Raw genomic sequence first — 27,706 nt, forward strand, 5'->3', positions numbered from 1 at the left:
TGAGAGACACACACAGAAAGGCAGAGACCCAGGCAGAGGGAGAAGCAGGCTCCCCGTGGGGGACTCGATCCTGGGACCCCGGGGTCATGCCCTGGACCAGAGGCGGGTGCTCAACCGCTGAGCCCCCCAGGTGTCCCTCACTTAATTTTTAAAGAGATCTGATAGAAACTGGGTTTTCCTTAAAGCCGGTGGCGACCACGGTGGCACATGTCGCACCCTCAGGTCCGCAACTGCAGGCCCACCCCCTCACGGCCGACTCTGGATTGCTCTCAGGCCCCAGGCGCAGGCTATGAGGAGGAGCCGGACCTGGAGCCCGCTTCAGGCTCTCTGTCCCTCCGCCTCTGCGGGCCCCTCATGTGCCTTGTCCCTGTGTCTCTTGTGCTCTCCTCTCAAAAAGACATTGTCCTGTATGTACCTCTTTTTAATTAAGTGCCCTTAGGGCAAAGGGGACCGCGTGGGTGGGCGTGCAGTATTTTGTCTCCAGCCTGTCACTTCCAGATGGGGAACCTGGAGCCCAGGAACTGAGGCCAGTTCCTCTGAGGGGACCCTCGGGGCTGGGGGAGGCAGTGTGGCTGTCGCCCATGGGAAAGGGAGCCCAGGAGCTGGGGCCGTCACCTGCGGGAGGTGCGTGCAGGGACTGCCGGATGCCTGAGACTCGCCGGGGCACCGCGTGTTTCCCGCTCTGTGCCCCCCACAGGCCGTGGGTGCCGGGAGAGGTTCGCAGCAGGACCCTAGAAGGGGACACAGCAGGTGGGTCAAGCCGCGTGCTGTGGTCTGGCCCTCCAGATGCCTCCCTGCGCGGCATGCCGCCTTCCCGCGTGCCCGAGACACCTGCGTGCCGAACCAGGTGCGTGAGTGAGCAATCATTGTGCCAGAGCCTCAGGCTGCTCACCGACCTCCTGACAAGAAGGCACGAGGATCACCTGCTTTGGGCCCATCGGGCCCCCGCTGACGACAGGTAAGTGAAACCCCAGAAAACCAAGCTAGGATAAGCGGCAGACGACTAAACACATTCTGTGGATCCAGTTCACATTTCAAGTGCATAGAAACACCACCTCTTTCTTCTCCTTTATCTTTTTTTTTTCTTTTTAAGATTGTATTTATTTATTCATGAGAAACACAGAGAGCGAGAGGCAGAGACACAGGCAGAGGGAGGAGCAGGCTCCGGGCTTGGGACTCGATCCTGGGTCTCCAGGATCAGGCCCTGGGCTGAAGGAGGTGCTAAACCACTGAGCCACCCGGGGTTCCCTCTTCTCCTTTTTCTTAAAGATTATATTTATTATTTATTTGAGAGACAGAGCAAGCAGGAGCAGGAGACAGGGAGAGGCGGACTCCTCGCTGGGCAGGGAGCCCTGACGTGGGCTGATGGGATCCAGGACCCCGAGATCTCGCCCTGAGCCCAGGGCAGGCGCTCAACCCACCGAGCCACCCGGGCGCCCCTCCTTTCTTTCTTAAATAGCAAAACATAGGATCAAGTGGAGGGGGAATCTTGATGTTGTGCCCTATCAGCCTTCACTTAAATTCCCTGGTATTAAAAGGAAAGTCTCACCTAAAGGCATCACTACTATTCCAGCGGGCGGAAGCTGGCAGCCTGCCGAGCCGAGCGCGCAGCCCGTGGGGTGGGCTGGGCACGCGGGTGAGAAGGGCATTCCCACCCTTCAGGATGCCCGGGAACCTGCTCTTGTCCGGGGAAACAGAAACCAGGTAAGCTTGTGAAAAGATAACGAAGAGAGGCAAATAACCGACGCGGGGTGCGGGTGCTGGGGTGCCGGGCACTTCGGACCCCTGCTTGGCCGCCTTCTGCTCGCCCCTCCACCTGGCCTGGGGCATCCGGGGTGAAGGGCGCTGTCACTGCTCGGTGGGTGGGAGCTGGGCCGGCTCCTGCAGGGCGCTGCGGCGTCCTCACATCCTGCCCTCCTCGGGGCTGAGGGGACACAGCCTGGAGCATGAGTCGGGCTCGGTGTGTGAGCCAGCTGCCCACGAGGAAGGGGTGATCAAGCAGCACCCAGGTCCCCCGAACTGTCAAGACCTGTTAGACTCCCAGGAGACGGCCGTTCCCGTGCGCAGGAGCGTGTAGCCGGGTGGGAGCCTGGAAACGAGTCCTCGCACCCACCCGGGGTCATCTGCGGCACCTTCCATCGGGGAGAGGAGGGGAGACTGGGGGTGCTCGCTCGGCAAGAGGGGGTGCGGGTCCAGGGGGGGCGCAAGGAGCCCGTGTCTCAGCCGTGGCAGGTGGTGGCAACCGTGTTCAGGGGTGTGTGTGTGTGTGTGTGTGTGTGTGCGTGTGACCAAGCGCAGGCAGGTTGTGGATGGAACATGGGACCCGCGGGCCCGGGAGGTCGCGCTCGGGTGGGACGGGAGCCGTCGGGGGCTGCCGCGCCGCCCTCCTTCCTTCCCCCTTGGGGAGTTGCACGGACGCGCGCGTGCACCCCGCGGGGCGGCGAGGGGCGCTGCCAGGGCGCGCGCGGGCAGGCGCGTGGGGCTTCGCGGCGCCTCGGCGTGGTCCCGTCCGCGCAAGTTTGCGGAGGAGCGAGCGGGGCTGGAGTTCCGCGGGGGCGGCGCGGCGGCCTCCCAGTGGGTCCCCGCGGCGCGCCGGGCTCGGGGTGGGGGGGGACGGGCGGGCGGAGGCGCGGGGGGCGGGCGGCGGCGGGCGGCGGGGGAGGAGGGAGGAGGGAGGAGGAGGGAGGGAGGAGGGAGGAGGAGGAGGGAGGGCGCGCGGCGTCATGTGATCCGCTCCTGCTCCTTTAAGCGTCCGCAGGCGGCGGGCGGCCCAGTCTCGCGCCGGCCCCGGGAGCGCCCCGCGCCGCGCAGCCCGGAGTCGGGGCCCCGAGGGCGCGGCGGGGCGAGCGCGCGCGGCGAGGGGCGCAGCCATGGCCGGGGCCATCATCGAGAACATGAGCACCAGGAAGCTGTGCGTCGTCGGGGGCGCCCTGCTGGCGCTGCAGGTCGCCGCCTTCCTGGTGGGAGGCCTGGTCGGTGAGTGCGCGGCCCGCAAACTTTTCCCCTGCGGCGCCCGGGCCGCGGCCGCTCGCGGCGACTTGTTACAGTGTCGGCGCCGCCTCCATGAGCTAATTAGCGCGGCTATTGTGCGGCGGGAGCGCGGCCGCCGGCTCCGTGGGGCTCCATCCAGTCTAGTGGCTCGCAGAAAAGGAGGCGAAAAAGTTTTGGCCTAGTTTCAGTATCCACTTGAGAGGCGGCGGCGCGGGCGGGGCGGGGGCGCGCGGGGGCGGGCGGGGGCGCGGGCGGGGCGGGGCGGCAGCGGGGACCCGCCGGGGCCCTTCCCCGGACCCTGCCCCGGACCCGGACCCGGACCCCCCCCCCCCCCCGCCCCCTGCACGCCGCCCGGGGAGCCGGGGCAGGGCCCGGGCAGCGCCGCCCTCTCCGCCCGGGGGTGCGCTCCGGGTGGCCCCCTGCGCCCCGCGGTCGCGCCCCGGCACCGGCGGGAGGCGGCGGGGGACCCCGAGCTGCTGCCCCGACCCCCGCCCCCGCGACCCCCGCGCCCCGGCACCCGGCGGGGGAGGAGGCCGCGGAGGGGCCGGAGGGGGACCCGCCCCCCCGGCTGCTGCCCCGGCCCGGCCCCCCGGGCCCCCCGCCCCGCGCCCGAGACCCAGTGGGAGGCGGCAGGCGGGAGGCGGGAGGCGGGAGGCGGGGGGGTCCTGGGGGAGTCCGCGGAGGGCGCCGGGGGCCGGGAGCTGGGACCCGCCCCCCAGATGCTGCCGCGCCCCCGCGCCCCGGACCCCCGGACCCCTTGCCCCGGCTCCCCGCGCCGCGCGGTCGGGCCCGAGACCCGGCGGGAGGCGGGAGGCGGGAGGCGGCGGGGGGAGAGGGGAGGGGGGAGGGGGCCGCGGAGGGGGCCGGGAGGGGGCCCCGCCCCGGAGCTGCTGCCCCGCCCCCGGGACCCCCGCCCCCGCCCCCCAAGGCCCCCGCGCCCCGCGGTCGGCTCCAGACCCCGGCGGGACGCGGGAGGCGGAGGCGGCGAAGGCGGGGAGGAGCCCGGGGCGGGGGGCGGGCGCCGGGGGCCTGCGGGAGGGACTCGCCCCCGGAGGTGCCGCCCCGCCCCCGCCCCGCCCCGCCCCCGGGACCCCCGGGCCTCCCCCTGCGCCCGCGGTCGGGCTCCGAGACCCGGGCCTGGAGGCGGGACGCGGCGGGGCGGGGGGGGGGGGGGGAGAGGGGGACCCGCCCCCGAGGAGCTGCCCCGCCCCGCCCCGCCCCGGCCGAGCGCGTCCCGGACCCCATCCCCCACCCCCACCCCCACCCCGACCCCGCCGGCCAGCGCCTCCGCGCCCGGGGCGGAGGGGGGGACCCAGCGGGCTTCCTGGAGGAGGCGTCCCGCCCGCCGAGGCACCGCCCCCCCTGCCCGCGGGTCCCGGCCGCACGCGCGCCCTCGCCCCGACCCCGGCCCCGACCCCGGCCCCGACCCCTCGGACCGCGGCGCAAACTTCGGCGCCAACTTGGCGGCGGGCGCGGGTGCGGGGAGGTGCGGGGAGGTGCGGGGAGCCCTGAGCCGAGCCCTGAGCCGAGCCCCCGCGCCCCGCCCCCGCCCCCGCCCCCGCCGGCCCCCGCGGCCCCACGCCGGGCGCTCGCACAAAGGGCAGGGGCGGAGCGTCCCCCAGGCCCCCGCCCGCCGCAGCCCCGCAGCCCCCGCGCCCCCGCGCCCCCGCGCGCCCTGGCCCGGAGCCTCCGCAGCCTCCGCAGCCTCCGCAGCCTCCGCGGGGCCCTGGCGGTGATTACGCAGCGGTTGCAATTACACCTCTTGTCTCCCTTGATGAGCCGTTGCAGGAGATGCCACCGGATCCTGTGTGATTTCCGTGGCAGACCGTAATTAAAATTTCTTGCACCTTGTGCTTTCAGAATTAAATTGGCCTATTATCCCTGTCTGACCTTCATCCTCTTTGAGGTTTCTGCACAAGCGCGAGCCCTGCACGTCGTGGCCGGGTGCTGGTCGGGGTGCGCGTGGCGTTTTCCTTCCCGGCGAGGCTGGTCCCTGGCCCCGGGAGCCCACGCCCCGCTGCGGGGCCGCCCTCCCAGGGCGCAGTGTCCAGCGTCTTCGTGCTGGGGACAGAGGTGCCGGGGCGGCGAGCGGCCGCTGGACACCACGGTTGCCATGGGATCGCAGCCGCCCTGTGTTCAAAAGGGGTTTGTCTGGAGGAAGTGGTGCCAAGGCTTGCTTTTCCCACAGGGCTCGGCTGGCCACCGGGCCATCCCCGGCTCGAAAAGTTAGCGCTGGGTCCTCACCGTGGATTCCTCTCCCCGGGGAAAGGGCTGCAGTCCCAGCTTCCCATAGAAAAGAAGGAGCTCTGTGTGGGACACCTGTTGGGGGCAGCTGTGCGGGTTCACCGCCCGGGCCCCCTCCCTGCCTCCCTCCCTCCCTCGGGTTGCAGGGCCTGTGCCCCCGCTTGCCCGAGGCTGCGAGACCAGATCCAGTTCACCCCAAGCGCTGCCTGGTGGCTTGGTCAGCTCGGCTGCACCAGCTAGAGCCTGTCTCTCTGTCCAGCCCATCTGAACTGGGGTGCAGGGGGGGCTGGGGGAAATAGGGGCAGAGGCGAGGGGGATGCTTCCCCACAGGACGTCCCTAACATGGGCAGCGGGTGAAGCTGGGCGAGGGCAAGGGCGAGGACCGGAGCTGAGCACTGGGCCGCTGGGACCGGTGCTTGAAGACGCGGTTCCCAGGCTGCCAAGTCGCAGCTCCGCGGAGAAACCTCCTCCTCCACTGTCCCCAGTGGGAAGAGCAGCCGTGGCCGCTCAGTGCCCCTGCTGAGTAGGAAGCTGGGGGTGTGTGTGTGGGGGTGTGTGTGTGTGTGTGTGTGTGTGAAGTGTCTTTTCACCTCATCTGCAGAGGCCAAGTGAGAAAGGAAAATCTTTGCTTTGAATCGGCCCTAATATTTGTTTCTTTTTCATCACTGTTGTCCCCCACAAAAGGGAAACGCGGCAGCCTAGGAAAGGGGGGATCTGGAGGGCAAAGCCCCGGCCGTGAGAGCCCAAGGCCCCCGCCTGTGGACCTGCCAAGCACAGCAACCGGCCACCCCCTCGGTCGCGGCACACTGTGCACCCCAAAGCCACCAGGCACTTAGCCAACAAGTTTCATTTCCCTCCTTGGTGGAGTTTCATAGGATGTTTAGACTGGTATCTGGCTGCAGCCTTCTAGAGTGGATGGGAAAATGGAAACGTTAGATAAAAGCAAATAGGAGGGATTGGGTTTTCCTTTAGCCGGCTTAAATACTTCCCAGGGGCCTTCTCTGAACCAAGTTTTTGTCTCGGTTTCTGCTTGTTTTGGTCGTCGGCTCTTCTCTTGCCAGTTCTTTAGGCTGCAGACCTTTCCTGGTATTTTGTAAAAAGGCTCTAGAAACCAGTACCTTATATGATAGCATTTGGGGTATTCAAAAATTCACAGTTATGCCATGCTTCTGTAAAAACTTTGAGCCGCTATAAAATCCTGCATCTGATTGTTTTCCTACGTGTTGAGAAGGGTTCTTAAGTGGCTGGCTTCTTTAGTATTTAGAATGTATTTAAAAACCTTAAGAACCCCTAAAGGAAAATAAGATATTTTTCAAGATGTAGCCTAATCTTCATCCTCCTTAAAAAGAAGCCCGCAGAAAATGTAAAAAAAATAATTTCCCTTTGATTTCATGCACGGAGAGGCAGCTGCAGGGGTGGTAGGAAGGGGGAGGGGAGGGGGGCCATGTGCCCTGAAACAAGAGTGCAGCCTACTAAAAATCGTGAACTTGAATCCCTGGCCCATTATGTGCAATTTGCTCAGCTTCAAATTAGTCATGTCTGGGGGATATAATGGTTGCAGAAGCAGGTCACCGTTCCCACCTGTTCTAACCCTGCGAGGAAGAGTATGGAGATCAGAGCTGAATGAATAAAACATGATTGCATTGTTCTAAGCATGCCGGAAACGAGGCTATTCCAAACTGAAACTCCAGATAAGTATCCACAAATCGCCAAATATTTTATCTTCGGGGAGGATTGCCTTCTTTCCAAAGCTTACCATGAGTAGCCTTCTTTGTGTCTTAATGCCAAGAATATCCCATATTTATAAACAATACATAATCAGTTTTCTCAGTTGGTACATGGACTTATTTACTGCTTTTCCGTGCTACAGCCCATGTTACGCTGCTATTGTTATTTAAATGGGAACTATTGATAGTCTTGATTGTGGTCCATTCATGTGGATTTTTGTTTCTGCTACTGTTTAGTTGGCAGTTGCAGGATTTTAAGAAACCAAATAAATTGAGAGCTATGCAGAGTATGTAAAGGTTTGCTTCCCAGGACATTAGGTTTTAAGCTTGCTGTGGTGTACATTATATTTCTGCATATATTAATAATGGAATGTCTGTAACCCTGCAGTGTTTGGGTATCCGGTGAGAATCTCAAAAAGAACTAATTAGTTGGCATTCGGTGGATGTTAGCCTACATTTTTTTCTGTATTTGAGTCTCCTTTTTGTTTTGCAAAATTTCATATCTGGCTGAACCACGTAATTTTTTTCTCTTTGTTAAACCACTGGAGTACCTGGTGTGGCTTGTAGGACTACTGTGCAATCTCAAAAATTCTGCTTGTAAAAGGTGGGAGATTTTTTTTTTTTTTTTTTTCCGGTGGGAATTACATTATTTGACTTTTAAAAAAAACTTCATTATCCTCTTGGTTATTGCAACAAAACCATGCTTGTTCTCATAATCTCTCATCACGCTTTCATCTAATCGCTAGCCGCCTGTCTAGCCTTCTACTGGAACTTTCCCTTTTCCTTATTCAAGGTGAGAAACATTTCCTTGAGATAATCATGTCGTGTAGGGCTTTGGAAGGCTTTCAGATCTCCCGCCTGAACCCAGATCTAGACTCAAAGCCTTTCCTAGCTAGTTGACATTTTGCAATAATTTGGCCTTTACATTTTTTTTTAAGTTCATATAGACTGAGGAAAGATTCTTATCATCCTCGTAAAGGTGTTTCTATGGAGATTGAGAATTTGAGATTCTGTGAAAGTCCTTAGCTCAGAGCTCATGTGGGTCTCCTGCCTCATAGGCCAACTATTGATGAGAGCCGGCCGTGTGCCCAGGATGGGGCTGCAGGGGCTCCTGGGGGTTAGGAAGGAGGAGACTTGAAGCCCGGGTAGCCCAGGAGAACCAGAGGTAGAAGGGAGTGCTTCTTAATCCAAGTGCACGGGCAGAAGATTTCCTACGATGAAGTTCTAGCATCAAGATAATTCTCACTCATTTACCGAGAACCTGAGAACATGTGAAATGCGAAGCCCTGTCAGTTACGCTATCAAATGATTGGTCTCTGATCTTGAAAGAAATGTGTGGCTAAAATAACACAGCGGACGTTTAGCGTGTTAGTTAAACGTGCGCCGTGAGCCAGACTTTACCCGGTTCGGTCCATGCAAAGCCTTGGCGGATTGGTGGCCCCGAACCTACCTTACGTGTAAGTAAACCGAGATGATCCCAGTGAGTCAAGACTGCCCAAGCTGGTCGGGGCCAGAGCTCCGCGCGGACTCTCGTCGGTCTGACATCAGAGCCACGGTCCTCAACCATCGGGCTATCCTGCCCCCACCTTCCAAAGCCTTGAAGATCAAACGAACGCGGTTTAAATCCAGAAAGAGATGATGAGCAACGCTGTGAACGCAGCTGCTTTCTCATTTTACTCATTAGGTGACATATCAAATGGGAAAAATCCAATACGATGATGAGCGAAACGGAGCTCGGCTTTTTATGACTGCAGGGCCGGACCACGGCTAAGGGGAGGACACCTTTCGAGAAGTTCTGCATGTGCCTCTCTGACCAACTTCTTACAGGTTCTAGCTAGTTCCTATAATTGTCTGAATCATCCAGTTGGCTGAGCAGCCAAGTTCATTATCCATAAAAGCGTTTGAGCTCTACTTTAAGAAAGATTACCCGATTTTATCTTCCCAGGTTGGTGGTTTTAGCGTATTTACACAGTTTATATACATCAGGGCTTTTTCAAAGGAAGAGGAGAGAAGGGATCCACCGGGTGGAGAGGCTTTTAGAGGGTGTGGATTGGCAGCCATGGGAGAGCCTTGAAAGAAGAGCCTTTAACTCAAAGTTGAAAGTTCTCTTCTCCAAAGGGAAATTTCTGTTTGTACACACGCCCGTGCATAATAACGAGAGAGCATGTCGGACCGGAGGCTTCCATGCTGACACCATGAATAGGTACATTTTGTTCTTTGGGAAAAATGCTGACGGGCTTTCTCTATTCAAAGATGTACCCGCCCTCCGTTCTGATAGAGACTCTGGGGGACGGTGGGAGACGGGACACCGAGAGGTGAAATGATTGTGTCTGTTTCATTCATGCCTGGTGTGGTCAGGGCGGCCTAACACACACGTGCGCCCAAGGTGGACGCTTCTGAAAGTGCCAGGATGGGGAGCGGGTGGCAGTGGAGGGGACCTCGACGTGTCGGTGATCTCAAACTTTTTTTTTTTTAAATGGCTTTTTTGAAAAAAAAAATTTTTTTTTTTTAAAGATTTTATTGTATCTCTTTGGGAGAGAGAGGGAGCACAAGCAGGGGGAGAGGGAGGGGGAGAAGCAGGCTCGCTACTGAGCAGGGAGCCTGGGTGTGATGCAAGGCTCCAGCCCGGGACCCCGGGATCATGACCCGAGCCAAAGGCAGTTGCTTAACTGACTGAGCCACCCAGGCGCCCCGATGATTTCAAAATTGATGATGAAATGTTTTGCAATCACTCATTTTCATAATAAGGCTAATGTAAAGGGATTGCTAAATACCAGAAAGGAGCAACCCTGTGTTTGAGAATACAGAAATACTTGGTTCACCTCTTTGCCTTTTACTGCTACCTCTTCTCCCCTGCGTCCACCGTGTTCCACCTCTAATTAAATTTTATAGGGGAGCAAAAGCAGTAATCAGATTGTCATCGGACCAGTAGTGAGGGATCTGCCTACTTGTGATTTGTTGCTTTTTGAGGATTCATTGGGAGGCTACGGGAAGTATTTTACACGTGTGGATTCCTTTAACCATCATGACGACCTGGAGAAGCAGGTGCTTTCTCCAGTTTTCAGATGAACCAGATGCTCATTTAAGGAGCGTTTCAGAGGTGACCGAGACCGGAAGCGAGAAGGCAGGCACGCGAGTGCGCGATTCTCCACTGCCTCCTAAGTCGTGCTCCTACGTCTAAAGCCGCTCTCCTATTGTTCCTTCGAGTTCTACGGAGACCAGGTGTCGAGCGTGATAAGATTGGTTCCGCACAGATTCGGCACAGGCTGGAAGTCCAGCCTCCCCCTTTTCTGTTTCTACCTCTTTCCCAAACCACGTGCCCTCGTCGCTGCGTGGGTACTAATCGTTGACCTAGTAACTTCCTAAACCAATGATCCTGATTTTGAGTGCAGCGGCCGTTGGAAATGCTGACCAGCGCTTGCAGGCCGAGCTGGAGAGAGCGGACCTGAGAAAGTACCACCCCAGCTCCCTCCAGAGACAGATCCTCCCACACAGCGGACGGGAGCTGAGAGTTGTCGTCGAAGATGAGTCAAGATAACCGCAAAGTCCCGAACGCCCGGGATGCCTCCTGGACTCAGCTCGCAGGAGACGTCCTGAGTATAGCCCCCGAGCGCAGGGGAGGCGAGGGAGGGTGGGGGTGGATATGGACGCAGGGAGGGAAACTCAAGGCCCTCTCTTTGGGACACGACTTGTACCTGGGTTTCCGAAACCGATCTCCGATGCCGTCCGCCACCTCCAACCTGAGCCGTTTCCGGCTCCTGTGTTTTTTAAACCCCGGTCCTCAAGGGCGATTTCCTGTTCCCTCTTTCTCCTCCCCCCCACTCAGTTAGACAGGTGTTCCTCCTTCCCTGGGCCCCGGGAGTCCTAGGGCCTTCTGAGACGCCCGGCGAGTGCCCTGGGTTAACTCAGAGGCCTTATCCGCAACTACGCATTTCCAGAGCCGAAGTAACTAAAGACGAGGCCAAGTTCTTACATTTGCTCTGCAAGCTCAGTTATGATTTTCATTAGAAGGAAGGTAATGGAGCTGTCAGTGGTTGGTTCTTCTTCTTCTTCCGTTTCTTTTTTCTTTTTTTTCCCCAAAGCCCAGATTAATAAGCTAAGCTCACAAGGCCTGGTTGGGGCCCAGTTGACTGCTGCCTTAGGCCTGGCTGAGCTCCTCCCAGAGAGAGATGGAGGAGCTCCCCATGGTGGAGGGAAACCTGGCTTGACCTCGGCAAACCTCCTCTGGTCTCAAGTCACAAAAGCCTCTTGGCCGCCCCCCTCGACTCTGTGGGACAGGGCCCTCCTGCGTCATGGTGATGGCCGTGAGGAGCCACCCTCTCCGGGACATGGCACCTGTTGGGCTGTCTCACCGGAGCAGGCCCAGCGAAGATGCGATTCCCAGAGGACTTCCACCGAAGCCGTCTGCTTAACCTCACGTCCATCGCCTACTTTTCTTCCCCCGTCCTTCTCCGTTCCTGGATCTGGGGCAACTTCCCTACGATGTCGTTTATTTCCTATTCCTCGTCTTCCTTGAGTCAGCACCACTTTGTCCAACACCTCCAGATTCGGGAGGTATGGGAATGACCCAAAACATAGCTGCTTTGGGCTCGAGAGTGCGCAGAGAGGTCATCTTGCTTCCAAACCGTAATTCCCGTTACCACCTGGGGTCTCGTAGTGAGCCTTCCCCAGATGGTGTTAATGTTGTAGATCGTCAGTAAGTCAGAACGCAAGTCTACGTGGTCGTCTGAGGCAAGCGCATTTTATTCCCAGGAGAATTCCTCATGCTTTTATTTGAGGCCTGTTCATTACTTTTGCTTCATACACGATTAAAAAACATGTATTTAAGGAACTTGTCTACCCAACGTGGGGCTCAAACTCCAAGATCAAGAGTCACACGCCCCACCCACCAACCCAGCCAGGCGCCCCTGCTTTCTACACCATTTTAGTAGAACTCAGGTGTGCCGTTTCCTAAGTCTACGGTCGTTGGGGTGATTCGCCCCCTGAATTCACTGGCGGCAGGGAGATGTGGACGTGTAGCAGGTAACACGAGGACGAAGGAAGCAGGCCCAGGATCCTGGGGTCTCTGGGATACAGGCGAGTCGTCTCGCACCTCGGTGGCCCCCAGGCGGCGTCATTGCAGGCCGCCGTGACAACTGGTCTCTCCAGTCTTGTGACCTGCAGCAGTGCAGCTCGTCGGGTCCACCGAGGCTGTGCACGGTGGTGGTGTTTGGCCTGAGTGGAGGCTGTGGGTCTGCTATCAAGCTGTAAAGGGGCCTTGGGGACCATCTTGCTTGACCTCCGTCGAGGAGGCATCAGAGCCCCAGGAAAGGGAGGGGCCTCGGCTTACGCAGTTGGAGGCAGGGCCATGGCTTGGACTGAGCGTAGGGCCGGTCAGCCCCGCAAGCTCATATCTGCTGAGCTTCAGCGTGAGGCTCACCTGGAAGGCCCTGTGGTTTGTGTGCAGAAACCGCCGCGTGTGGTTCCTAGAGCTCCGTTGACTTTGCTGTTAGTTGAAAATGTCATAGTGAGGCCCCTGGGGGGCTCGAGGTGCCTGGGGGTCAGTCGGTTGAGCATCTGCCTCTCGTTTTTGGGTGAGGTCATGGCCTGGGGGTGGTGAGGTCGAGCCCGGCGTCAGGCTCTGAGCTAGGCCTAGAGCCTGCTTGAGATGCTCTCTCGCCCTTTCCGTCCGCCCCGCCCCACCCCCTCCCTCTCTTAGAAAAAGGAAAGAACAACAACACGAATGTCTTCTCACTCTTGCCTTCGTACACTTGGTATTCTTGGCAATTACACCCAGTGCTGCGCTGTTCTACGCGGATTTTAAAGAAACTACAGAACTTGACAACGACTAAATTCCTTCCCTGCGTGCAGAGTGTGGCCCGGGCCCTGCATCCTGCTTGAGAACCTGCGGATTTAAAACTTAATGATAAAAGAGAAACCCCACAACCTTGGTCCTTCCTCCTGCCACCTGGAGTTCCGTCCTTGTGCTGAGTCTTAAGACGTCACCAGTCGCGGGCGTCCTCGTCTGAGAGTCTGTGACTCGCTCTTCTACTTTCAGGGATGTCTGGGGCGGGGATAGATCTGAAGTCGCAGTGGGTCTGGGGGCGTCCACATGCCCTATATTCTTTTGGTCTGTGCTTGCTCGTTCTTCATCTCCGCCACCTCTTCACCCCGCCGGTAGTCGCAAGCAGAACGTTCCAGTTGGCCCGGTAGGGCTTAGAATGGAGCTCTCCGTGCCTTGAGGGCTGCCGTCGTGCATGTTTGTGATTCCACAGGGCCACGCAGGATACCGTGAATTCTCCGTCCTCCGCCTGCCCCTTGGTTGGAAGGAGGCAGTCACAAAGACGAGTTTTCCCCGCGTCCTCTGATTTAGCAGGAGAGTACGGACGTCGTAAGTGACGTCTGATGAGCCTGGAGCATTAGTGTCCGGCGTGCAGCATGACGCCTGGGTGCTTGTCCCGCGAAGTGGTCACCACGGAAGTCTGCCTACCATCGGTCACCATTGCAAACGTACACGGTGGATTTTTCTGGCGATGAGAACTTTTAAGATCTGTTTGAGCAACTTCCAGCTAAGTGCTGCAGTGTTGAGGCTGCGGCCCCTGCCGGACCCTGCACCCACCCCCATGACTGACTTATTTCATCACTGGGGGTTAGTGCCCCTTGACCGCATTCACCAAGTTTGCCTGACCCCAACCCCCTCCCCTCTGTTAACTACCAGTCGGCTCCCTGTAGCTCTTAGTTTGGTTTTGTGTCTTCATCTGGTTTGTTTTTCAGGTTTAGATACAAGTGACATCATAGGGTATTTGTCTTCGGGTTATTTCATTTATTAGCATGATGTATTCAGGGGCCGTCCGTGTTGCTGCAGATGGCAAGACCTCACCCTTTTTCATGGCTCAGGACTATTCCGTTGCGTACAGGCCTCACATCCGCACCCGCTCATCTGTCGATGACACTTGGGATGTGTCCGTAGCCTGTCGTAAAGAATGCTGCAGTGAACAAGGGGATGCATGTATTTTTTTGAATGAGTGTTTTCACTTTCCTTGGCTAAATACCCAGGAGTGGAATTGCTGGATCATACGGTCATCCTATTTTTAATTTTTGGAGGAAGCTCCGCAGGTTTCCCACTGTTTACATAGTGGCTGCGCTGGCTTCCATTTCAACCCTGCACAAGGGTCCCTTTTACTCCACATCTTTGCCAACACTGGTTATTTCTTGTTGTTTTGGTAATAGCCATTCTAAGGGGTGAGGTGATATCTTTCTGTGGGTTTTGGTTTGCATTTCCACGTGGATTAGGTCTGCTGAGCATCTTCTCGTGTCTGTTGGCCATCTGTATGTCTTCTTTGGAAAAATACCTATTCAGGTTCTCTACCCGTTTTTTTTTTTTTTTTTTTTAAGATTTTATTTATTTATTCATGATAGTCACAGAGAGAGAGAGAGAGGCAGAGACACAGGCAGAGGGAGAAGCAGGCTCCACGCACTGGGAGCCCGACGTGGGATTCGATCCCGGGTCTCCAGGATCGCGCCCTGGGCCAAAGGCAGGCGCCAAACCGCTGCGCCACCCAGGGATCCCTCTCTACCCGTTTTTAAATCAGATTGTTTTTTGTTGTTGCTGTTGTTATTCGGTTGTGTGATGTGGCTTTTGTTTTTGGTTTTTTTTTAATATTTTATTTATTTATTCATGAGAAACACAGAGAGACAGGCAGAGACCCAGGCAGAGGGAGAAGCAGGCTCCCTGCAAGGAACTGGACGTGGGACTCGATCCCGGGACTTCAGGACCAGGCCCTGGGCTGAAGGCAGGCCCTAAACCTGCTGGGCCACCCAGACATCCCTGTTTTTCTTGTTTCTTTTTTTTTTTTTTTTTTTTTTTTTTAAGATTTTAAAGTAGTCTCTACGCCTAACTCAGGGCTCAAACTCAGGACCCTGTGATCAGAGTTGCGTGCTCTGCTGACCGAGCCAACCAGGCACCCCAAGTTCTTTATGTATTTTGGGTATTAGCCCCTTTGGGGATCTATGTTTTGCAGATATTTTCTCCCATTCAGTAGATTTCCTTTTCATTTTGCTGATGGTTTCCTTTGCTGTGCAGAAGCTTTTAAGTTTGACGGAGCCTTGCTTGTTTATTTTTGCTTTTGTTGCCCTTGCCTTTGAAGTCCGATCCAAAAAATCATCGCCAAGACCAGTGTCAAGGAGCCTACCAACTATGTTTTCTTCTAGGAGTTCTGTGGTTTTAGGTCATACATTCAAGTCTTTAATCCGTTTTGAGTCGTTTTTGTGCGTGGTGGAAGAGAGCAATCTGATTTCCTTCTTTTGTTCAGTTTTCCCATTTATTGGCGAGACCGTCCCTTCCCCCTTGTACATTCTTTGCCTCAAATCTTGGCTTTCGAGTCCCTGTTTCACATGCTTGCCTTTAGGTGATCACAACCAAAAGTTGGGTTCCATATTTTATTAAATCCAGCCCTTTCTCAAGGCAAATCGGGTCTTTTTGAAGCCCTGTTCTTTTTACTCTGGGTTCTTAGAGATTTTATCTGCTCTCATTTAGGTTGTAACTTGCCCGAGAATGGAATGCCTTCAATGTGGAAAAGACATGTCCCCACATTCCTTTCTTTTCTCTGTTCTGTTAAGCTCGTTCTGGCTTGTGTGAAATGGGCTCCAGCCTCAGCCCCAGCCTGCCTGGGCGAAGGGAAGGTGTAGATAAGATTTTTACTGAGCCTTTGAAAAGGCTGAACCGCGTGGGGCCAGGCTGCCACTCACAGAACACACCTCTCTAAGCTTAGAAAGGCTCAGCTTCTGAATTCTAAGTAGGGCGTGGGGTGGGGCTCGCCTGCGACGGGAATCCGGGACCTTAGGCATCTTTTTGCTCACCCTTCCTCCTCATTTACCCAGTTTGCAGGTCCATGAGCCAGCCAGGGTCACATCCCCAGCATCATCCTTTGAACATGCCTAAACACAAAAGAGTTTTGTACTGAGAACATGACGTTTCTGGACAATGGTTGATGAAAGAGAAACAGGATAATTTGTACACAAGATCTGTAACCTCAAAGGACACTTAAGGTCACTTTTCTTTCTTTTTTTTTTTTTTTTAATTTATTTTTATTTTTTTTTTTCACTTTTCAATTAGTATGTTTTCTTTCATTTTCTTCTTTCTTTCTTTCTTTCTTTCTTTCTTTCTTTCTTTCTTTCTTTCTTTCTTTCTTCTTTCTTTCTTTCTTCTTTCTTTCAATAGGTATCAGAAGAATCCTCCCATTCCCCTCCTCCCTGCTTCACCCACCTGTTTAAAAAAAGGCAAAAGAGAAAATAGAGTTTGGGAGAAGGATGAGCAATCCATTTGGGATTTGAACAAAATCAGCATACGTATATATTTGAGACGGTAATATTTCTTGTCGGGACTTGGGTTATGTCCTGACACCAGCCCCGTCTGGGGAAGTCCTCTGCCTCACATCCTAGGAAGTCTCCTGGCTAACCTCAGCTGCTGCGATAATTTTCGACGTTGCCTTTGATGACTTGGGCTTCTGACTGGATTCCTGGGGAACAGTCACTGTATAAACAACAAGGCAGTCGGTTCAAGGTTTTCCTTATGATGCTTCTGTGTTTCGATAAACATACTGATCCTTCCATTCAAAGTGATCAGAGTTCTGACTGTCGGCATGTGGTCTTATGGTTGATCAATGGGTATGATCTGGTTTGTTCACAAATTTGCTTTGTAACTTGGATAAACCATGTACGTGCTGTGAGCCTCAGTTTCCTCATCTAAAAATGTCTCCTGGGGCACCTGTCGGTAGAGCGTGCGGCTGTTGATCTCAGGATTGTGAGTTCAAGCCCCACGTTGGTGTAGAGCGTACTTAAAAAAATAAGATAAAACTTCCCCTTTGTAGGGAGGCTGTAGGGTTTGAGGAACCTAAGTGACCTACACCTACGTGTTACATCAATCTGTGTATTTAACTATTTCCCTGATTTACGGGTTGTCACTAATTAACTTCCCAAGGTTTGCTCTTTGGTTCTTTCCTTCTTTTGATCCCTCTTTCTCACTCTCTCTCCTTCTTTCTTTCCTTTTTTGAGTCCTCCTCTGTCTGGTTAGGCTCATGGCAGAGTGTTTCTGCTTCTTAGTGGAGGATGTAAACTTAGAAACCCAGCAACCCTGCTTGACAGCCTTCTATTAGGCACCTTCCATGCTATAGCCAGCAATTTAAGAAGCATGTCATTTACCCATTTGGTGAATTAGAGCGATTAACTTTTTGAGCCAGTTAGTGATAGTTTTCACCAAGGTTTAGTTTAAATCCTAAATTTTTGCCTTCTTTTAAAATGCCAGACCAGTCTTCATGGCTCTTTATAGCGTGGAGAAGCCCAGGTAGCAAGACTTTTAAATGGATATCACTCAGTACATGGGAAGAGGTATAGTCCATCCATGCTTGCTGCAAAATTGAATCCCAGTTGTTCTGTTTTAAATTATAAAATTGAAGTCATCATCCATTGGGAAAATTTCTGCTTGCAGATAGGATGTAAATGACAAAGAGCTTTGAAAGTCAAACTTCGAGGGAAAAGAAAGTGATGATCTTTTTCTTATAAAATATTAACTACTTCTGATACATTAGCTAGACTTAGAATGCTGTAAGAAATCGTAAGCAAAAAATAAAGATGAACATCTCACCTCTATGAGACCGTAAGCTACATGAGAGCAAGGAAGGGCCTAGTTTGCTTACCTCTGTCTTGAGGGCTTGCCACAGCGCAGTGCAGCATGGGTGCCCAGAAATAGAGAAGGGAGGCAGGGAGGATGAGAGGGAGGGAGGAGGATGGGAGGGAGGATGGGACGGATGGAAAATAGGAGGGAGGAAGGGAAAATGGGGAGGGTGGATGGGAGGGAAGGAGGATGGGGGAGGAGGATGGGAGGGAGGAAGGGAAAATGGGAAGGAGGATGGGGGAGGAGGATGGGAGGGATGGAAAATAGGAGGGAGGAAGGGCAAATGGGAAGGAGGATGGGAGGGAGGATGGAGGGAGGGAAGGAGGGAGGATGAGAGGGAGAGAGGATGGGCCTCCCCGGTCCCTTCGACTGGGCCTCCCCTGAGCTCGGGCCCAGGGTCAGGGAAGCCCGCTGCGGGGCAGGGAGCCCAGGCTCCTGACTTTGGTCTCCAGACTGACCATAGGATTGAGAACGTTGAACAGTGTTGGCAATTGTGTGCTTTACTGTCTACGTTTCCTTTGTGGTAAATGCATTTCTTCTGCCCCAGGAAGGCTGGGTTTCAGGGGCTTCTTTAAGAAGAGCACATGGTTTGTGTGACGTCCTGTAAGCTCTTCAAGCTGGGATACTCCCCTTGCCCAGTTTGCCCCTAAGAACTGTGCAGACGCTTTTGCAGCTCCTCGGAGGGATGGGTGATGCGTCAGGATGGCCGCCCTTGTCCCGGCCCTCGACAGGAGAGCCCGGCGCTCAGGTGGCCGCCTGTGTGCGGGCGAGCATCCCCCGGCCTCCAGGCCCCGGCCCGGCAGAGAGGGATGGGGGCCTGCCGACCGTCCAGCGGAGCAGGTGGACGTGGGAAGAGACTGAGGAAGCAGATGTGGTCTGACAGGGACGGAGACAGAAGCCAAAGAAAAGCCCCACGGACGCCGGACAGGGACGGGACGTGGGATGGGACTGGGATGCCGGACAGGGACGGCTCTCAGCTTGGGGGGTGGTGGTGCTGGGAGAGCTGGGGCTGGAGAGCAGGGGCCGGGCCTTCCTCCCCAGCTGGGTCATCGTGTCACTGTCTTCCTCTAAAATAATGAAGATTCTCCTCCCCTCCCCCTCCTCCCCCTCCCCCTTCCCCCCTTCCTCCCCCTCCTTCCCTCCTCCCTCCTCCCTCCTCCCTCCTCCCTCCTCCCTCCGTCCTCCTCGCAGTGCCCCATCCAAGGCTCCAAAGCCTGGGTAAAACCGCACTGGCTAGGGGGTTGCTGTTCCGGTGTGCGCCAGAACTGAGGGGTGGGGAGCAGCACCGGGCGCACAAGCCAGCCCCCCCTCGTGTGGCTCCGTGGCCCCCGCGTACACCCCACCCCAGAGCCTCAGTTGCCTGGTCCCTCAGATGGGTGAATAGGGCGCGGGAACGTGCATCTCCCGACCTTTCCGCGAGGATTAAAGGGCCTAGTAAGTGAAGAGGATGAAGCTTTGAGACAGGAGCGGCCGGGGACGTGCTGGGTGCGAGGTGCTGCTGCGTCGCGGCTGGTGGGGTTTGGGCCGGGGGGAGCGCCTGGGGTCCCCGCCACCCTGGGGAGCTGGGCCGCCCCGACTGCTCCGCGGGGAGGCAGGTGCTTCCAGGGTCGGCTGGGGGGTGCCCTGTGGACATCTAAAGTCTAGAGATGAGGGTCACATATTTTTGTTCCCTCCTCCTCCTCGTTTTCACTGATGTTTTTGAACAAGAAGACGATGCTGGTAAAGGCATTAAAAACGAAGAGAAGGATCCTCCGGAAAGCCACCATTTCAGTACAAATCCGTGTTGATTTTTTATTCTTTTTCTGCGACTGAACGTTTCCAAGTTCATATAAAGAAGCGGAAAAGCCCAGCGGCAGAGGCTGAGGCGCTGGCGGCTCGGGCAGGTCAGCAGTCGCCCCCGCCCTCCCCGCCGCCTCCTCCTCCGCCCGGGCTGCTTGCTGAACCACTGAGCCATGGGAAATTCATTTTCAAAATCGGCTTAATTGCTGTGAGACTTTTAATTTGTTCTGGATGATGGTGCTAATGTCTGGGAACGGAGCGGAGCCTCCGAGGTGGCTGATTCAGCCGGCCGGCGGGGGGGCGCCCAGCTTCCCACGGGGCGTCGGGCCCCTCGTGGCCGCCTGGGCCCGGAGGGACGGAGCCGCCCGCCGTGGGGTCGGCGCTCGGGGCGGACTCCCGGGACGCCCTCCGCGGCCCCCTCCGGGCTTGCCCCGCCGCCGTCTCGGGTGCAGGTGGGGCGTCCGCGCCCGGGGCAGGTGTGGCGTCTGCCCACCTGCGCCTCTGCGGGGCCCGGGGTGTCGGCGCGACCCCGGCCGTCGGTGCCCCGTAGCCGCCGCGCTTCTCCGCGGCGCGACTGGTGAAAGCTCGCTCTGTCCTCCTGATAAATTAGCTTGTTTATTCCTCTTCTGCTTATTTCCATCCCGCTGTTGATTAGCGTAATGAAGCGGAAGCGCATTGTGTGTGTTCACTGGGTAGCGCTCCTCGGGCTCCAAAGGGGGTAATTGAGTAGAAAGGAGAGCGCTGTTGGCGCCCGGGAGAAGTTAACACCGCATGAGGTCACCGGGCTGCGGGCTCTAATCCGCGTGGACACAATGCGATTGAGGCTTTGAAAGGGGTTTGTTTATGGTGTGCGAGCAAGGGTCAGTAGTTAATTTGAAATGCTGTAGGTGTGTTTTCCTTGAACCGAGAAGGTACAGAGCATGTGTCACGGGGGACTGTAAATATCCTCGAGGGAGGGATGTAATTGGGGTAGAGGTTTAAAAAGGACGCCGCTTACACTCCAGCCTGCTTCCTATTGACCCGGCGCGCTTTATTTAAACGTGCACCGTCCTTCCAAACGGGAGGGAGGCTGTCGGGGGACGCCGCGGAGGCCTGGAGGACCGAGGAGCGGGCCGCCGAGAGGCACTTGTCGTCGTGGTCGTCGTCGTGGTCGTCGCCCCGAGCGGTGGTTTCCGTGGGGGGTATCGGGAGCGCGCGGCCTGCCGCCCTCCGAGCCCCGTGCGCGGAGACCACAGGCACCTCCCCTCGGGAGCCCCTGGCCTGGGGACCGTCCCCGCCGGCAGCCCGTCCTGGCCCCTCTCCTCTCGGCACGGTCCCTGCCCCTGGAGCCCTCCGGGACTCCGTCCCCGTTCCCAGGGCTGGGAGCGCCAGGCCTCCAGGATGGCCCGGGGCCCGCTGGCGAGAGGACGCCTGGCGCTCTGTCGGGTCGCAGGGCAGCCCTGAGGGTGGACCTGGCTCCTCGGAAACGGCCGGGCGGGGGGCGTGGAGCCCACGCGGGCGCCCGGGCACTTTGTGGGTGCGTGTTGCGTTTAGGCGGTGAATTCCTGCCCTCGCCGCCTCGCGCCTTCAGACTCTCCTCCTTCCTCACTGCGCGTCCTTCGGCCTCGGAAGGGGCGTCGGGCCTCGGGCGGCGGGTCGGGGCCTCGGGTGGTGGGTCAGGACCTCAGGCAGCAAAAGCACATCCGGGGCCTTGGGCGGCGGGTCAGACCTCGGGCGGCACCTCAGGCCTCGGGCGGTGGGTCATGGCCTCGGGCAGCACGTTGGGACCTTGGGCGGCGGGTCAGACCTCGGGCGGCACGTAGGGCCTCGGACGGCGGGTCAGACCTCAGGCAGTGGCTCAGGACCTTGGGCGGCGGGTCAGGGCCTCGGGCAGCACATCAGGACCTTGGGCGGCGGGTCAGACCTCGGGCGGTGTCAGGCGGGCCACCGAGCGCAGCCACCTTCTAAACCTCCGGGAACCGAGGGTGCACGGCCGCGTGGCGGGGAGTTGGGCAGCGTCTCACTCGGTGCGACCGGCCGGGTGGAATCACGGGGACTTGCGGTCCAGCGGCCGCCGAGCGTCCGTGAGGCTGCGGAGGGTGACCTGTCACGGGAGCCCCGTGTCGGCCGAGCGTCGGGCTGCGAGCTGCCCCGGGGAAGGTCAGGGCCTCAGCGCTCTCTTCTCGTCACCCTAACCTGCTGGGACACGGAGATGCCCCATGAACAGTTGCCGAGTATGAGGAACGGCCCTTTGAAGGTTCCGCTAACTTCAGGCGTCGGGGAACATCCAGATGTTTCGATCTTTCCTCGGCAGCATCTGGACCCTCAGAACCTTGTGGTAAATCCTGAGGAGGAGCCGGGGAGCGCCCGGGTGGAGTGCGCTGACTCACTAGGTTTGGCGGGCGGGTGGCGTGTGGGGTCCCCGCTGCGCTGACCCGTGTGCCTTCTTCCGTTGATGCCGCCCACTGTGTAGGCGTCTGAGGGCCCTTTTTGGTGCTGGTGTGATACCCGTAGAGTAGAGGTCCTGTGATCAGGTCACTCAGGGTCCTGCAGCTGGACATTGATCTTTCCCTTTGGGGGGGCGGTGTGTTAGCCCCCCAAAGGGAAAGGGGACTGGGGACATCCTTCTGGTAGTTAAATTCTTGTTGACACCCTTGATTATTTCCTTAGAAATTTCCTTCTGGGCCCCTGGGTGGCTCAGTCGGGAATAAGCACCTGCCTTGGGCTCAGGTCACCATCCCGGGGTCCTGGGGTGGAGCCCCGTGCCTGGCTCCCCGCTTCCCTGCCTCTCCCTCTCCGTCTCCCTCTGCCGCTCGCCCTGCTTGTGCGCTCTCTCTCTGTCAAATAAATAAAATCTCAACGAAAAACAAGAAAACAAACTCCGTTCTGTGAATTTATCTTAGGTCAAAAGTCATACTTTAAGGGGTCCCTGGGTGGCTCAGCGGGTTAAGTGTCCAGCTCTCGATTTCAGCCCAGGCCTTTATCTCAGTGTTGTGAGATTGAGCCCCGCGTGGTTGGCTCCACGTTCGGCAGGGAGTCTGCTTCTCTCTTTCTCCCTCTCTCCCTCCCCCTGCTCACACATACATGCTCTCTCTCTCTCTCTAAAATAGGTAAATAAATATTTTTTTAAGGCATGCTCATTTTTAAGGATTTTGATGGATGGAGCCTGCCAACTTGCCTTTCGGACCCCTGATAACCACCGTATAACCCATTGGTCAAGTCCGGAAGTGTCCATCTCCCTGCATTTTGGCCGGTCCTGGCATTGTTTTTATTTTTAAGATTTTCTGATGTGCCAAGAATATCTTGTAATTTCCATGTCTTTGCTTACTAGTGAGGATGAATCTCTTTTCATATGCTTTCTGGCTGTTTATACTCTTTTGTGACTTGCCTGGTTATTTCCCTCTTTATGTCCATCCCTGTGAATACAGCTTCTTAGAGATTAGGGCAAGAGAGAAGACTTCCTGGGCAGGATGGTTCAGCCTAATCCTGTCCGTAGCAGGACCCTGAGTGTCCTTGTTGCATCTCCCCCTCCCCACTCCTCAACTGTGTGGTTGAAGAGAATCTTCACCTGCGTCTCCGGTGATGAGCACGTAACCAGGGCACAGGGAACACACGGCTCACGGTAGTAGTCTACTCGGACTGCGTTCTGAGGCTTGTTGGAGGCCACCACCACGACAGGTCTCTTCTTTTTCTTCCTGACCTTGAACCTGGATAATGGGAGCCCAGAGCTGTTGGAGTCCCTCTAATGAAGCCCAAGAATGAAGCTAATAAGATCTAAGGTAGAATTCAGGGACTGTAGAGAAGTGAGATCTGTTCACAGGATGTCATTTCTCAGAACAATCACTCTCCGAAGACCACTCTGTCTCTGGACATTTTTCAGCTTCACCTTGTTAATCGGTTGATTAATTTTTGCTAAGGCAACTTTGAGCAAGATTTCCATCTCTCTTGCAACCCGAAGACCCAGACTGATGCACTTTACTGCATTTTGGTTTGAGGATAAGTTGGTGGAGACCATCCGGATACTGCAGAAGGGCAGGCGTATTTAGAGAGTTTGCTCATGTTTTATGCAATAAGTCTTCTGTAACAATAAAAAATAAAATCAGGTATGGAACCAGCCTCTGTGAGGCATAGCTCATCCGACCAGGGTAGCGGTTGAAATGACGTGTGTATGTGTGCGTATTGTACACTGTTGGAGCATCAAGTTGCTGGTGAAGATCATTAGTGACAATTCCTGGAGCTCGGCCAGGCTGCTGGCTTTGAAGTGAAGCTCATTGCAACACGTACTCCTGCTGAGCTGGATGTCTGTGTGAAATGGATGGCAACAGGATGTCCCAGCAGCTAAAACGAGGTTCTCGAAGGCATCGGAGAAGCTTTAATGACTGCCCAAGCAGAGCTGTGTTTCTGGGGATGGTTGGGAAGCTCGAGGAGATGCTGCAGTGGCTTGAGGTTTCTTCAGGACACCCAGGAGTCTGTGAAGCAGAACAAAGACCGAACCAGCACAGCACGTGTTCCCATCGTCCCTGAACCCGGTTGGTGACGGGCTACAGACGGAAGTGCACACGTGGCCCTTGTCTTCGAGCAGCTTAAATTTGATTGGAGAGGCAGGATCGATAACATGAGACAGTCTGTCGTTAAGGTCAACGCTGGGTGAAATAGAGTGTGTTCTAAGCACTTTTTAGATCAGATAAAAAGGTTTTTTTTTTTTTTTAAGAATTAGAGAGTTTGACCTGGTCCTGTAAAGTACAGGGTGGTCATTTGAAGCAGAACTTGATGTGCGTAACCCATGACAAGACTCCCCTCATGTAAGGCACTGAATGAAAAATTGAGCTAAATAGAAAAAGCCATGAGCAGATTATCCAGAGATCTGACTCTAGCCCCTTTTGCCCCCTTACACGGATCTTCCAGTCCCCCTGCTGCTTTTTGTCTTTATTATTTGCTAAATGGACCTGGTAATGCTTTTTCTTGGCAAATAAAAACAGAGCCATGTCTTTCTCAAAGCCAGATAGGTTGGCTTTTCCACCCATTTCTTTTTATTAGAAAATCCTTAATAAATCCTCAGAGCCTTTAGGTTACCCACAGTTTGGAAAACCTAAACAAATTTTAGATGGCGATTAAGGTATGTTTTAGTACGTTGCTGAATTCTGAGGAATATCAAGAGCCACAAGAAGGGATCACGCGCTCGTCTATGGAAAGAAAGCACCGGATGTGAAGTGAACGAATTTGGGAATTGACCACTTGCCCGCTGTGAGACCAGGTTTGCGTTTCGTGTCCCGTCCATCACGGGCCATAGACCGGCAGGACCTAGGATGGTGACGCGCAAGAAGGTGTAGATGATGGTGTAGATGGCGCTTACCTTTTGGAATGGATCGAAGACCAAGTGGTGCTGCGTTCGCTGAGTAGATAGGCAGGATGTGAACAAGACTATCCGTAATACATCAGCAGCGTGTGATAAAACGCCGGGTGGTGTTAGTTGGAGCTTTTACCGCGTGCCTGCAGCATGCTAAGTGTTTTATATGTGTTCTCTCAACTGCTAAGGTGGGTTGAGCTGGGAACTGGAATCTTTGTCTCACTTTTGTTTTTATGTTTAAAAGTCTTAGAGATAGGAGGATCCTTAAAGCCGTGGTTTGGACTTTCTTAACTTGTTAACTGCTATTTTTTTTTTTTTTAAATCCTTAATTCTAAAAGCAAAGGAGTTTGGGGGACAAAATCTGGAGGTGGTTGTAAATCGACCAGAGGGTTTACAAATACCCGTAAGGACAGGCATTATGTTAGACATTGTGGGCAAATCCATTCAGCCCAGGGCCTTCGGTTGGTATTTTCTTTTGTGAACTCTTTTGCTGAATGTCCCATCATCCTTTGTTGAGATGAGGTCCTGTTCATCCTGTCTGCTTTCACGACATGAATGTTTTAGGAACTCTCCACAGACTGGCTGGATTGTCCCTGTGAGCTCTGAACAGATTGTGTGGGTGATGAGACAAGTAGGAAAAGACTCAGCAGTCAACAAAGCGAGTGGAAAGCTCTTTCTCTGGCTTTCAGAATGGAGCTTAGACACAAAGGAAACTTCGTTAATCATGCCTCCTTTGTAATCAGAGTGGTAGGGGCATTTTTTTCAGCCACTATTATTTTGTCCTCTGTCTCGTCTGAGTTAAGCCAATTGTTAATAGCTAATTGAGGGGTTAAAATTTTCCCAGACACAGCCAGGCGGAATCCACTTCCCTTGCTAAAGGAGCAGGGACGGTTCTGGTCGGAAAACCAAACCAGGTGTAGGGCAGGTTTCCCGTGGTCGGGGCCCGTGGCCTGGTAGGCTGCCCTCGTCCGGGGTCTACGTGGGGGCAGCGTTGTGCTTCGATGATGATGAAAATGTGATGTGTGCGTGAGAAGTGGGGAAGAGATGGGTAAGACTTGGGGGTTTGGGTGAGTTTACAAGATTCAGTCACTTTTTAGTACTGAGTCTCTAAAACAAGCACTGGATGGAAAGCTCCAAGCATCTCAATTACTGAGCAACCTTGGACAACTTCACTCGTTTCATCTTTCTGTAGTTGCTTTCTTAGAAATCAAAGGAGGGTAGTAATCTTTGGTACCCACTTAACCAGCATTGTGTGAAGTAATGAGACTGTAAATGCTTTGAGTGCCCTGGAGATGAAGAGATAGGGAAGATTCTCTTAAGTATTATTCATATTTAATATGGAAAGATGAATCAGTATAGGTTTTTTTTTTTCTTTAACCCGTTGGGCTTTCAGCACCTCCCTTTTATAAGAGAATGTGTGCCTGAGCAGAGGCTGACTTTGTAAGAATTCAGTCTTCCAACACAGGCCCCGCAAATTGACGACGTGGGTTGGTTTTCGAAGAGGCGAGTTTGAGGGTAGCCCTGTCCTCCCCATTCCCTGACTCTGCTGGTGAGGGGTTCTCTCTAAGGAACTCTTGGTGGAGCGTAAACCAAGGGTAGTGATACCAAGGCGATCTTCACGTTTACAGGAGAGCTAATCGGCTGTTACCCTAGCGAGCCCCTCGCTGTGTGTTTGCTACTTTCTCTTAATGGACTTTTGAGGCCAGAACAGTGAGAGGTGGTTGCAGATTCCAAGGAAGAGGCAACACCTTGTTTTAGGGCTGGAAGCTGCCTGGTCTCTGCTCTCTCTTTTTTAGCCCTAGTGCCCTATGTCTTGGTCGTCTGTCTAGGGCAGGAGGAAAACGTCCCCCGCAGAGCCTTCGCCTCCTGTATCTTGTCTCCCCTAAGTGTTTGCTTCCCAGGCGTGGCTGGGGTTCACGCCTCCCCTCTCCGGGAGCGGCTATGCTGGTGCTTTCTGCCCAGTGGAGATTCCCACCGCCCCTCCCCGCCATTTTTCTGTTTCCCACAGGAATCGACGATTTCCCAATTCTTCAGAGAAGCAGGTGGTTCTTTTGTAGGGGGCATGAGCATTTATCCAGTCCGGCCTCACCCAGCCTGGGGTCTCCCCACAGGGACCACCTCCCTGCCATCACCTTCTCATTCCAGTGATGAGTTCGTTGTTCTCTAGGCAGCTTGTTTAACTTTTCAGTCCAGTTGAAACACTGGTGGTTAAGTGTCCTTTCTCATCACTTAGTGGAAAACGGAAAACTTCCATTACCACGTCGTAATTTCCATTTACAGATCCTGGATTTTCCTTTTGAAATAATCTAGAACACATGCTCCCCTTCTGTGGGATGGTGGCCTTTCAAATACTTGAAAACAATGACCATTTCTGTCCGATGACTTTCTATTTTCCAGGTAAAAAACATTCCTCATCCGGTTTTGACTCCTTCCCGAACTTGCTGTCCCTCTCGGGTGATTGTATTCCCAGTCAAGATTAAGTTTATCTCGGCTACTATGGCAACTAGCTGTTGCTTGTTTCTACTCAGAGGAAACCACCATTTTCCTGTTTTCAGCAGAAAATCCGTAATTAAAAAATCGACATGTTCATAACGTGCTTAGAACAAGGCATTTACGTTGCCGGTGGTCAGTCTATTGCGGAGATCCGTGACTTCTGCGGCGGTCTATGCGCCGGCCTCCCCATTCTAACTCCCGTAACTTACCCTGAATGCATTTCCCGAATCTCTCTCTGCGGTGGTTTTCTCATTAGGAAACATCGTGTGGCATGAGTCAAAGAGAGACTGTAGGCTCCGATGGATTTAGGTTCAAACCCCAGTTCAGCCACTTGCTGGCTGTGACCATGGATGAGTCATTAATATGTCAGAGCCTCATTTTCCTCATCTCTAAGTGAGACAATAACTACTACTTCTGTGTAGACGCAAATCAATCGAGTTAAATCCCCTAGACCAATGCTTGGCACATAAGAAATTTCCAGCAGACGGTGGTTGT

The 27,706-nt window shown here is 55.0% G+C and overlaps 1 protein-coding gene across 1 annotated transcript in view; it reads left to right on the top strand.

The window, feature by feature from the left end:
- Positions 1-2,771: 2,771 nt before the first annotated feature.
- The window catches only part of WLS (Wnt ligand secretion mediator), a 92,850-nt gene continuing 67,915 nt past the window's right edge, over positions 2,772-27,706 (top strand). The window contains exon 1 of the mRNA XM_038541696.1: positions 2,772-2,976. Coding sequence (XP_038397624.1) covers positions 2,871-2,976 — 106 coding nt within the window. The 5' untranslated portion in view covers positions 2,772-2,870. The remainder of the gene's footprint in view (positions 2,977-27,706) is intronic.

Source organism: Canis lupus, chromosome 6 (genome assembly GCF_011100685.1).
Source record: "Canis lupus familiaris isolate Mischka breed German Shepherd chromosome 6, alternate assembly UU_Cfam_GSD_1.0, whole genome shotgun sequence".
In the NCBI taxonomy this organism is placed as follows: domain Eukaryota; kingdom Metazoa; phylum Chordata; class Mammalia; order Carnivora; family Canidae; genus Canis; species Canis lupus.